The 13,476-nt window shown below is 42.4% G+C and overlaps 1 protein-coding gene across 1 annotated transcript in view; it reads right to left on the reverse strand.

Annotated features, from left to right (window-relative positions):
* Positions 1-13,476, reverse strand: part of CMSS1 (cms1 ribosomal small subunit homolog (yeast)) — a 378,236-nt gene that overhangs the window by 22,340 nt on the left and 342,420 nt on the right. Inside the window, exons 2-3 of the mRNA XM_019548861.1 lie at positions 7,279-7,379; positions 946-1,017 (exon numbers count right to left, since the gene is read on the reverse strand). Coding sequence (XP_019404406.1) covers positions 946-1,017; positions 7,279-7,379 — 173 coding nt within the window. The remainder of the gene's footprint in view (positions 1-945; positions 1,018-7,278; positions 7,380-13,476) is intronic.

The raw sequence follows: 13,476 nt of genomic DNA on the forward strand, positions 1-13,476 counted from the left end.
GCTGGGGGGACAGCACAAAGAGCAGCAGACAAGATAGAGGGCACCCTCTCATCTCTCGTCCCTCCGCTGGGGCCTTTCTTCCAATGAGTGCAGAGGAGCCAGGCCGCATGAAGAGTAGCCAGCAATCAAGATGGTGGGCACCCCTTGTCCCTCCCCATACCCCAGTCTCTCCACCAATCAATGCCAATGGATAGAGATGCATGAAGGGCAGACAGCAATCAAGATGCAGCTGCCCACTTGTCCCTCTTCCCCGCCCCCAGGCCTCTCCACCAATCAGCACCAAGGGGCGTGGCCACTGTAAAATGACTGCAACATTAGAACTTTACACCACAATCAACCCACAAAAATTGGTATGTTCCGATTTAGGTAGCCCCCGAAGCATGGCCAAAGGTCAATACTTAGAGCTCACTCACTGGTGCTATGTAGAAAAGGGGCACCAGAGACAGCTCTCCCATCCATGGTAGGAAGGTGGGGCAGTGAGATACCTTGGAAACTAACTATGTACTTTACAAAAGCATGAGCTTTTCTAGCTTAAAAGTAGGCCATCACCTGCAAAAGCTCATGTCTCTCTGAAGCAGTCTCTAAGATGCCACTGTGCTTTGCCTTCTGCTTGATTTCAGACTAACACAACTAATTGCTTTTCTTTACCCACGACATGGAGTAATTGAAGTGGCTGGCTCCTCTTATGCTTACAATCCCTCCATTAAGCTCATTCACTTTATTTGTTCAGGATGAAAGGACAAGGTTTGGTCCATGTATTTGCTGAAGTCAATGAAGAGAGGGATTATCTCCTTTCTAAAACTCACTGGAGTCTTTTAGTCACAGTACATTTGAGTTGTCCTTCTAAAAATAACATGTTTTAGAAAAGTAAAAATAAAGTGCCCACTTTTCCCCTTGCTCCTTAATTGTCTTTGTGCTGAACCTTTAGCAAAGAGTGAGACGTACCTTCCTTCTCCTTTTTGTCTTCTCAGTGCTTTCTCCTTGTTTTTCAGGCTGAGTCAGAAAGCATTCGGCAGGCTGCAAAGCACATGTAAAGTGAGATTCAACAGAGATATTGCTATCCTAAAATACATCAGACCATGACTGACTGGTAGAGAAAAACATATTAAGATACAGTTGGGAGTCAAATTCTGCTCTCTCACAATAGTGTAAACCTAGAGGAACTTTTGGAACTACTTCAGGTGTATACTCCTGTAGCTGAGAAAGGAATAAAAGAAAAGAAAGGTGAACCATGCAAATTGTAGTTGCACATTCATACCTGACCAACAGCAGGTTTAGATAAACTAAAAACAAAAATCAGAAGGACTAGGTTAACAGAACTCCTCAAATTAAACACACTTAATCACTGTTATTATGCGTGATCACCATTCTAAACTTTCCCAAATACACCCTGATAATAACTGGGTCTAGGAACATTTAGATCATGAAAAACACTGTGCAGCAGGGAGAGAATAACTAGAAGTAATGACTGCTCTGGATTTATGGTTCCCTTCAACAGTCGCAATACAATATTTTGGAAGATGTTTCAGATCTGAGCTGCCCTACTACCTGGTGTATCTCTTCCTGCTTATACCACAACGCAAAGGTTAAAAAAAAAAAAGAAAAATACAAAAAAACAGTGTTTTGGAAGGCTTTCCCACCACTGTCCCTCTGTTATTAACTCTTCTCATACCTCTAAAAGCAGACCAACCATAGAGGCTGCATACACTGATATATGAGCTAGTGATCCCCTCATGGCTACATAAAAACTGTTTCAAGTCTTGGCTACTGAGGTACTCATTTTTCTTGTCTGAAATATAGTTGTTGTTCTTCTTCTATTACCTTATAAGGGACGTTGGCCTTAAGAAGGCATAAAATGTTGTGTATGACTATAATGCCTATGCACAGTGATAAATTTGCATTAGGAGGTTCCTAACGATGGCCTGCAAGTATCTGAGGGGTGTGAGCATCACAGCTAGAGATAATGCCTCTGCAGCTTAACTGGAAGGAAATGGGCTGAAGCAGGAGAAACAGCTTGAGCCCAAAACATATTTGCAAGTCTTCTCTCCACTAAAATGGGGGAAGCCTCATAATCTGGAACGCTTGATATGGGACTGGACAAAGTCCTTAATAAATGTCTGCTCAGGAATAATGCTGCACTGGCACTTGGGAAGAGACTGGAAGGAAAAGGAACAGCACAGACAGACTTGGAGCCACGTTGCAATGGCAGCCCCTAGATTCCCAATAACTAGGAGCTCCACAGAACAGAGGGAGACTGAAGTAGTGTTAATAAAGCATTGGGCTCCTTGAACCTTTCCGCGTGCTTCCTGTGGGATCTAGGATGTGATGCATAGAATCATATGTATTATAGAATCATCAAAAATTAGGGTTGGAAGGGACCTCAGGAGGTCATCTAGCCCAACCCCCTGCTCAAAGCAGGACCAACCCCAACTAGATCAACCCAGCCAAAGCTTTGTTTATCCAAGTCTTAAAAAATTCCAAGGATGGAGATTCCACCACCTCTCTGGGTGACCCGTTCCAGTTTTTCACTACCCCGCTAGTGAGAAAATTCTTCCTAATGTCTAACCTAAACTTCCCTGGCTGCAAGTCCAGCTCCATCCTCTTTGGAACCAACCTTCAGATAGTTAAAGGCTGCTGTTAAATCTCACCTCAGTTTTCTTTTCTCCAGGCTAAGCAAGCCCAGTTTCCTCAGCCTCTCCTCAGAAGTCATGTGCTCCAGCTCCTGAACTGTTTTCGTTGCCCTCTGCTGGGCTGTAATTTGTCCACATCCTGTAGTGGGGAGCCCAAAACTGAACACAGTACTCCAGATGTGGCCTCACTAGTGCTGAATAGAGGGGAATAATCACTTCCATTGACCTGCTGGCAACACACGTATCAATGCAGCCCACTATGCCATTAGCCTTCTTGGCTCATATTCAGCTTATTGTCCACTGTAACCCCAGGTCCTTTTCTGCAGAGCTGCTGCCCAGCCAGTCAGCCCCCAACTTGTACTGGTGCATGTACTGTACTCTTAGATTCATGGTTCAAACAAACCTGAGTGGAGTCACAACAGGGACAGTTACTGGAAGGGGCAGCGTGAAAAATGAGTTAAAAGACCAGGAATCTGAACAAGAGCATCTGGCATGAGAAGAATACCAGAGAGAGATGCTGACACATAGATCAGGGTACAGGTAGGTGCAGTGACATGGACATAAGGCACAAGCCATGAATACAAACAGGAGGGCAGGGTGGGAGGGCGAAGCGATGGCTGTGGAAAGAAAGCCAGAAACAGAGTGACAGACAAAGCAGGAAGGACCAAGGGCAGCAGCAGGCAGTGGTTAGCAGCAGATGGGGGAAGATGAGGGTAAGTTACTTAATCAATTATTTTCTGGAAGTCCATCTTCTAGCCATTCTCTCTCTACTGGGCTCATCTAATAGAGGATGCACCCTAGCCCCTTGACAAGTATCTGAAGATTGTGCCGTCCTCTTAATTATTTCCTCTCTTTTTACACTGAGTCTGCACAGGGGACTTTATCAAACTCTGGTTACTGCTGCTGAGAGTTTGCTGCATTTTAAGGATGAAAAGAATGTTACATGAGAAGCTGCAGAACAGCAATGGCTTTATTTGACTCTCTTCTCTTTCAGAGTGGATTACGGTGAGATAAGGCTGGGTCCTGACATTCACACAGTTCCTTGAATCCTTAAGGATACTTTCTTCTAGTGCAGGGGTGGGCAAAATGCGGCCAGATGCGGCCCGCCAGCCCATTCTATCCAGCCCGCGGGGCCCCTCAAAAATTTAGAAATTTAATATTTATCTGCCCCTGGCTGCTTGTCATGCATCACTCGATGGCTTGCCAAAACTCAGTATGTGGCCCTCCGCTCAAAATAACTGCCCGCCCCTGTCCTAGGGACTGGTCAGAAGCTGTAATTTCCATTCAGCTGGAAATCCAGACATTTTAAAATTAGAACAAAAAATAGAAATGGCAAAATTTACCATTAAACAAAATTCCTGGGATCACTGAGCTTGGAATAACTTCATTGCATGCACTATTTTGACAAGGTGAAGATAACATTGCTTCAGTGTTATTGTTTTGACTTTTATGTTTTATTGTAAATAATATAACAAGTTTAAATGGAGCACTCCAACTATTACACCAAGGCATTTACACGCATTCCCATAGAAAAAAAAATCACCAAAACATTTCAATTTTGTCAAATGAGTATTTTCTGATGGAACATGGTTCCACTGGAACAATTGTTTCACTTCACATTTTTTGTCCTTACATGTACACAAAGACTCCTTTTATTTCCACTGTTTTGGTGGCATGAACATGGCAATGCACTTGGGAATTTAAGGACCCTCCCTTCATCTCGAGGATGGGCCACATTCTCATACCATGTAAATGGAGATCATTCCCAAGGAGAAAAATCCTGCTCCCAGTATCCTTGATATAAAGGAAGTATATCACTGCAGTTAATGGGGTTCACTGCAGCCGAGAGTGTTACTCTGATCTTGCAATAGTGCCTCTTTCTTCCCCATCCCACATTTCCAGAGTTATTCAGAACCAAACGTTGTCATTAAGTTTTCCTTGATGTTCAGGCTGGAAGTTTCTTTCTGTCCAACTATTCCTGTTCCATCCTCTTGCGTGTTTCCGGCTGTCCACAGACACTCAGGAAAAACTTGCCATAGGTATTCATCACAAAGTCACCATTTGGCACAACTTTTTAGGCAGAAACTAAGCCATCAGTTTGACATAGTCAAAGAATATCATCACAGAGCCAGTCATAGGCAGACCCTCTCCTTTTTCTTCCCATAGACGGACCCTCTCCTTTTTCTTCCCATAGAATAAGGATGATTCCACTGGCCACCTCATGAGTTTCATCCACTTGCTATCACCATACCTATAAAAGAGTCTGTTCCCCCTGTTCACTCATTCTGGATGCCATTCAATTGAAGCTGGTTTTACACACGTGACACCACTGACCTTATCTGTGTTACTTCCAATTCCAATCTGTAGGAGAGAAGGATCAAACTCTGTGCTGGTAAGTGTCTTTTCTGTATGAAGTGATCCTGGGTTCTTGCATTTTCCATCCCTTTCCACCATTTAAAAAGGAAGCAGTTTCCCAGGTGGATAGTTTCCTCTGTGCTCTGCTTCCAACCTGGTCTGCCTTAGGAGCCTTCCTCTAATCTAATGCACAACGTTCCAAGCAGCTGTTTGAAATGCTAATATTTTAATTCTCTACTATTTTTTAGTAGCTTGTCTAGACTGTTAATGCTAACCTTTGTGGTATCAATAGTAAACATCCTAACATGGGAAATGACTCGCACCATTTTGGTGGGACCAAAAACCTGGTAGGTGAGAACTCTGATCCCTCACTGAAGACCTGTTAAAGAGGCAACATAGCCCAGCAGAGAAAGCTCTTTGGCCCAGATTCTGGAAATCTGATTCTATTCCCAGCTCAGTCAGTCACCTGTTTGTTGACAGCCCACTTCTACACCCTCATCGATAAAATATGGATAATTTTTAATTCATATACTGAAATTAAAAAGAAACTGTGGAAGAGAAATTAACTGTGATTAATAGTTGTAAGTTAACATATCTTCTGATGACTGGAATCTTAGGCATCTTATCCAGACTCAATTTCTAACCTTTCTGAATATATTAGTCACCTTCTCATGCATGTTCAGTTGCTTTTTGCACACTGCTTTAAAAATAAAAGCCATTTGTATTTTTTCCTTCTGAAACACACAGTACAAACAACCCACTACTTTCTGACCTGGCCCCATGTGCTCTGTACATTTTTATACTATTTTAAAAATGCAGAAAAACAGGAAATTTGTGCTGAGACCCTTGATTTATGAACTAAATGTCATGAATTCCTTGTTTGTTAATCATAGACAGAACATAAAATATTTCCTGTGTTATGGTCCTGATGCAGCTTTTCTTCACGTTGCCAAGTTACTAGAAATCCAAACGTAAAGTGAAAACATTCATGGGTGCATGTGCATGTGCGTGTGTGTGAGAAACCTTGCAAGCCAGTTAGGCCATCGGCTCTGAAGTTGAGATTTAGTGACAAAATAAACATATCACTGCCACTTTAGAATGGAGACGCATTATTCATTTCATTCTAGGCCTGCAGACAATCTGAGAATTAAATAAACTATCCAAACAGTCTGTGGATTGAAAATAGAGTTGTCCCTAATTCTATTTAGTTGTCTCCTGACTGGCTTCCAGACAAGAAGGCCACAACAAAATACCTTCTGGACTATCAATCTAAAGAGACAAGGGAATCAAGTATGCAATTTAGTACACATGAGAAAAACCTTAAAATGACAGTCCTTATCATTCTGTGCACTGCTGGCACATGGAGCTTCATGGCTGCCCATGGAATAAAATTCAAACGCCCCTGTTCCAAACACTCAGACTTCTGCTCTTTAAGCAATCTCCATTATTATTGTATGTCCTAAGGTCAGACTGACCAAAGCCTCTGTGTGTGGCATATGGCAGACAGGGGAAAAGGCAGGCAGCACAGTAGTAGATGGGGCAAGAGGCAGTAGACCAGGCAGGGGAAGGGGACAAGAGTGGCCCCTGGGGAGGAGAAAGGGTTACTTTGTGGCACACCTGCCAAAAAGGTTGGCTTCCACTGTCCTAAGGCAAAAAAAAAGCAATCCTGACTCCTCCCTGCAGGAGGCAGTCATACAAGGAGAGTAGCTTGTTCACTGCAACATCTTTCTCCTTGTTTAAAATATTTAATTTACGCTAATAGCTGTAAAAGTTGCTGTACTGTCAAAATCAAGATAGGCACGGGAGGGGTAAAAGTAATGTAAACTTTCTTCATATTACTCCAAGTGCCTCAATTCTGACTCCTTCCATTCTTATGGACCACTCAGTCTTTGGTCTACTGTTAGAGACTCACATGAAAGGTGCCAATTTGGGCCAAGTGTGGCAGTGACACTTGACATTACAAACTAGAATGCTATTACAAACTTACTACACATATGTCAGTGGATGGGCAGGCTCAGCTGTACCACTGCAGGTTCATCTTAAACACAGGCCTGAGGAAAGAGGTTGTGGCCCCTACTGAAGCTATATAAAACTAGAGTAAAATAATTAACTGGAATCTCTTAACATTCAAACTTGATAATTTCCAAGGAGTACAGCAGCAATCAACAACACAACAGTATTAAGCAAAGATCAGGATCTGAAGTGAAGAACAATGCTCCTTATTTAGAGAGAAAAGCTGAATTTCCTTATTTTTATAGCCTCAAAGTTCAAAACTGTTGCAAATCTTACCAACCTGTTTTCTTTTCTTTGATGCAGCAGGTTTGGAGGCCATGTCTTGTTTCATTGCTCTAGTTGTAGTGGTTGCTTTTTCCACTTCATCATCATCAGAAGGATCTGAGAAAGAAATGCCATTTCTTTACATAAACCTACTATAGTGTTAATATTTCATACCTATTCAGAAGCATGGGGAAAATAAGGTTGTCATAGTGATACCACTCTAAATTTAAACCTTAAAGACAGCTCCAACAGGAAGTAGTAATTTCACAGTACAAATGGTAGCAAAAGTTTACTTTCAAAGCACAATATTTTCACTCCTCTGTATAATATTTACTCTAGACAACAATACATTTCCTGAGCTCCATGAAATTCTTCAAATCTGCTGCAGCTTGCAATTTCCGCTCCTTCCAGAAACCTCACTAAAATTCAGCTAATTGCCAAAAACTTATTCAGTTATTGCTCACTGAATGAGCACACTTCAGGCTTATTGACATCTTTCTGCTCTAGTTCAAGACGGGTAGAAATATTTCCCTCAGCAATAGTTCAGGGTTTTCTCTATTCAAGAGTGGACCAATTCCAAAGAAACTGCTGTTAGACAAACAAATCAGTGACAACACTACAGCTAAACACCAGTGATTCAGGCCACAGGAACACTGGGAAAAAAATCTGTCTTTGCAAGGTTTGCCAACACTTCTCATGGACTAAGTCAGTTTCTCCCACAAAAGACAAATGAAAAAAAAATCCAAATGGCTTTACTGATATTAATTACTTACAAGAACAAGAATGTTAAACTTGGCATAGTGTCCTAGTTTATATAAGTATATATTCAGATCTACATACACAATTGTGGACTCTGAGAGTCTCATTAAGGATAATTAGCTGATGGCACCATTCCCACAGTTGATATAGAATGACCACAAGGCAGAAACATGCATATGTTTTGAGACAAAGCATTACAGATTAAAGGGAAATCCTTTCATCATCATTGCCAATTATAAAGAGTGCAAAACACAGGGAAGAAATACCAGCAATGGAGGGAATCTGTTCACAGTAATGTTACAGCCCTTCATTTCAAGTAGATTTTGTATTCAATTAAAAAACTCTCCCCTAGAGATCCCCAATTACTATGTCGCCAGTTGCCAGAAGCACCATTATCTAAGTCCAGCTGAATTAGCAGAAGTAACTAATCAATTTACATATCCAGTTATTTGGGGACTCTTTATTTTTTCTGTTCCTTAATACCTATTGGGCAAGTGTTGGAGTCAGCAGCATTCTCAATCTAAACTAAGCAATCACCTATTGAAATATCTTGCTTTTTATTTCAGGTAGAAACAGAACAGTTCTTTAAGCATCAAACAAGCATGGGAGACATGTCTATTATGATGCGACATGAGTGTAAACCAGAAGCAGTTCATGCTTTCAGGTTTAGGAGACTTAAGACAGACAGTAAAGCAAGTGTAGCTAGTATTTAAAGTGGTAAACAGATAAATTCACCGTGATTCACTTATGGAAAAATAAAATGGAAAACAGAGGGATGGAAAGGGACAGATAGCAAGGAGGCAGTTAAACCGTATTTCAGAAGCACAACTGTGTACATTCAAATTCTCCAAAGGAAGCTTGGAGATATTTAGAACCAGATTTTTAGGTGACAATAGGACAGTAGTTTGGAACATTTTGAAAACCCTACTATACACAGGAGCTATCAATAAGTGTATGCATTTATGCCTGGAAAGTATAACATTCTAACTTTAATGTCCTCTCATGACAGTCAGCAACCCTAAAATTAGGCTTTGGACAACAACTTGAGTTTAAGCTGCCAGAGTCTGAAAGCTAGTAACTGAAGAAAATCAGCAAATGCTCTGTAACAGATTGGATGCCATCTGTTATGAAACCATTTTATATACCATGTTTTCTCAGATACAAAACATGTAATTCCCCACAAATCAGCCCTCCCTAACAAAACTGGGATGCATGGATTAAGCAAGGAAGCTGATTTTCTCCCCTCCATAGAAGCACACTGCTTTGATTCCTGCTCCACAATGAAACATCATTACTATTCAAGCAGCCAAGGAAATCATTTGACTTAATGGCCCATTGTTCTTCACTCCACAGGTGTTAACCATCAACACTCTTTTTTAATAGTCTGGATGATCTTGTCAAGAAAAGTCAAACTAACTTTTCTTATGGGAATCTTGCCAGTCTGTTAGCTGTTCCTGTTAACCTAAACAGGCAAAGTAGCGTGCCAGCTAAAGACATGGCTCTACCCTGCTCTATGCAGCCATGACTCCAGAAAAATCTTTTTCTTCTCATCCTGTCTTTCAAAAACAAGGCGTGTATTATTTTCCAGAGAGTGCTGTATGTGAGAAAATACAGAAGATTAGATTTATGGAAAGCTATGCTCATTTAAGAATTGAGACAGGGACTGAAAAGAGAAATTCCATTCTAATTTCTCAGCAGTTCAACACGAGCAATAATGACCACTTTAAGAAGGTCATATTAACATGTTATTGAACTTATATTTAGACCAAAATGTAGGGAAGAGACAAGAAGTATCATCTGCCACTTACGCAGGAAGAAGATGGATCCTGAAATTTTGAAGGGAAACTGAACAAAATACAAGCTCAGAATTGCAGCGCTAGTGTGGTGACACAAAACGGACCTCACCTGGAACACTGAGTCGCAGGCCTGCGGGAATGATCTACGCATCCCAAAGCAAAGTTTGCAAGATGTTGACTGAGGTTAATTAGGTGCACAGGAATGTTTAGCAGCCATTAGGGGTGACTAGGTCAGGGGACCCAGAGGTTTCAGTTTACAAAATTTTAAACTATCAAGTTTTATTCAACTATGGGCAGTTTGTTTTAGTAAAAAACAAAAATAAACACAAAACCCCCAATGTAAAGTCCTACAGAGCACAATACTGTGAAGAAACAAGTAGGGCAGGGTACAATTTTGTGGATTTAGCAGATTAATCAAGCTCAATAATATCTCAAAAGCTTGGATATCAGTGCCCATTGGATTATTTCTCCCTGTCCTCCTGATAATACCTTGAGATACACTACTAAGCATTTCCCTCTCTCTGCCAGCCAGCAGTGGTCCCGCAGCCTGCCTAACATTATGTCCTTCCAGTCATATTGAAGTATTAGATGGCACTCTTCATTAGCATATGCTGCTAATGTCCTCTGGTACATTGTGGAAGTTTACATACATAGTTGATGACCTAGCTATATCAGAACACTTCCCCCTACCAATTTCAGGATAATATCATCTCCTGCCCTCCAGATCATCTGTCTACCAGCATGATTTTTATGGCTCACCTTGATGGAACAGCTTCTCTGGCCAATGCAAGAAGCCAGTACTGGCATCTAAAATAAGTTATGCTTCTGCTTTTGTAAGTTTATCCTCTATTCCACACCTTCCAAAGCTTGCAGAGCTGCCAACTTGTATACAAGCTGGTATAACCCTGCAGCCTTTCCTATGCCCTGGTTATGTGACTGCAGTCCATCCAAGGGCTCAGTCTTCACTTGCAACTCATCCAGTCCAATACAGCCCATTATGGAATATATTTGCTGCTACTTGATGCAAGTGCTGAATCAGTTCCTTCTCAGAATACTCCTCACATACTGCAATGAGCAGGCAATGCAGAGGATGCAGCTAGCCAAGGAAAACTAACAGCTATCTTTAAACATTTCTTTATAAATCCTGAGTTGGCATGTCCAGAAAGGGGAGGGAGAGGGGCCTCTAAAAGGCAATAATAAATAACCCCTAAATTAAAAAACTGCTGGTTATGCAAGTCTAAGACAGGACAACCAGTTTCCATAATATAACTTCACAAACAATGCGCCACCTGTTCACTGCCTGTCTGAATTTTGGCCTACATTTTATGATGCAACATCCTTCTCTACTTTCAGCTGGGTATCTAAAGGAGAGGTGCCAACCTCTAAAGGCAGCCCCTAAACCATAATGAAAAACGTCTCCTCTGCAAACATCTCCCATCTGGGTTTGTCTTTACAATGAACTATTTCTTATTCTAAATGACATCTGAATAAGCTACCTACTCTGGAAATAGACGTTTCTATCTCAGCAATACAGTAGTTGGCTTTGAACTATCATTGCTTGTGACACCATGTCAGCTCTAGCTCTCCTGATGATAGAAATGTTTTATTATATGCGTTTAAGTGCCACAAAGCCAGATTTGTGGCTATCCTTATACATGGTAAGTAGTACCTTACTCTGTATACAGTTACTTCTAAGTCAGTGGGACTACCAAAGGAATAAAACCCTATTCAGTGGGTGCGTCTACATATGCCATTAATGCGCAGCAATAAACTGCAAAGCTCTGTAGTTTATTGCTCTTGGGCACATGGTTTCCACATGTGCCCAGACTACAGCACAATGAGCCAGGTTGCAGCAGCCCTGGCTGGCAGAAAGACCCAGGGGGTCAAACTACCAGCCCAGGGCTGCTCAGACTGGGCTCAACATGCTGCGGAAGGGCTGGCTGGGGCACAAGGGGCTAGCCAGCAGGCAACCCCTGCACTGAAGCATCCTGTTCTCCAGTCACCTGGGTCACCATCTACACGTGCACTGCTGCACATGAAAAAAATCCAGAGCAGGGTAGTACTTGTTTTAACAAGTACTTGTATTAACAAGTACTACCACTGTGGAGTTTATTAATTTTGTGCACCCAGATCAGAGCGCACATGTAGACACCAAGATGTCTACTGCACAGTTAATCAGTCAACTGTGCAGTAAATATCTCATGCAGACATGCCCAGTGGGTGCATCTACATGTGCACTTTACTGTGGAGTTGACTAATCAGCTCCACAGTAAACCATCACCATCTATACCTACACCAGTATTAGGACACAGCAAATTAACTAACTGCACTGTAAGATAAGACCGTTGGGGTCAGTACTTAACTCTGCCAAAACACATGTGCAGATGGTGACAGACATTGGCTGAGATACAAGGGTGCCAAAGTGCTGGGGCTGCCTGCCACCTAGCCCTGCACTTTAGCACCCTTGTGCCACAGCCAGCACCTCCACTGCCTGATACTGCTACGCAGAGCCCCGGGCTGACTCCCCAGACCCTCTGCCAGCCCAGGGTTGCTCCACCCCAGCTCAAACTACTGTGCTCCCAGGCACACATGTAGACGTACTGAATATGTGTAAATATGGCAACACTTGGGTCACAGTGATCAGCATCTTTAGATCAGATACTGCTCTTTGCTTTTTAGCTTGATTTTTTTATATGCCAGGTCACAATGAAGATATTTATGTTACAGAATGACAAAATGCACTTCCTAAGTGCCCCTTTCACTGATCCAGTATCTGACTTTTTAGTTCAACATTGACTTTCACATAAGTAAACACATGTCCTAAATAGCTGCATGGATGGTGTTTTTCAGCACAACAGCTGTCTATATCATTTTGCTATTTTGGTGCATATGATCATATAAGTATCTTGCATTTTCATGTAATGCTGTTGATTTGGATAAGTAAATAAGAATACTAGGGCTGTTTCACTTTCTACTTCAGTATTAGACTAAGGCTAGAAATAGATGTCACAAAATGAAGCAGATAAGCCAAGGCAAAATATGGCCCACACGCTGCATCTGGCCCACCACACCATTCTATCCAGCCCGCAGGACCCCTAAGAAATTTAGAAAATTTATATTTATCTGTTCCTGGCTGCCTGTCAAAGATGCCAGGAGACAGGGGAGTAGGACCCAGGCGAAGCTGACAGGACTCAGAAGCAAGGCCAGCTCAGCCCCCTCCCACATCCACTTCCCCAACCAGAAGCCTCTTTCTGCCACAGCTTTCACTGCTTCCCTGCATGCCTGCCGGCTGCTCCAGCACCACATGACTCTTGGCTGCATCACTGGACTGTGGGAGCATGAAGCCCACACCAGTACTCCAGGACTAGAAGCAGGAGGGGGGCGGTATGTACATGTGTGTACACATGCGTCTGCCCCTGCAATGAGGGAAGGGGAGAGACAAAGAAAGCAATGAGGGAGGGAGAGAGAGAGAGTGTATGGGTGTGTGCACACATGCAATAAGGGTTGGGTTACCATATTTCCAGCATCAGAAAAGAGGACACCTGGGGGGGGGACGGGGAAGCGAGGGAGGAGAGGGTGAGGGACATATGATTGTGGGCAGGCAGTGATATGCCCATGCCCTGCCTCTGCCTCTTACTCCTAAACCCCTGCCCCCCCAG

Source organism: Crocodylus porosus, unplaced genomic scaffold (assembly GCF_001723895.1).
Source record: "Crocodylus porosus isolate Cpor-Errol unplaced genomic scaffold, CroPor_comp1, whole genome shotgun sequence".
Classification (NCBI taxonomy): Eukaryota; Metazoa; Chordata; order Crocodylia; family Crocodylidae; genus Crocodylus; species Crocodylus porosus.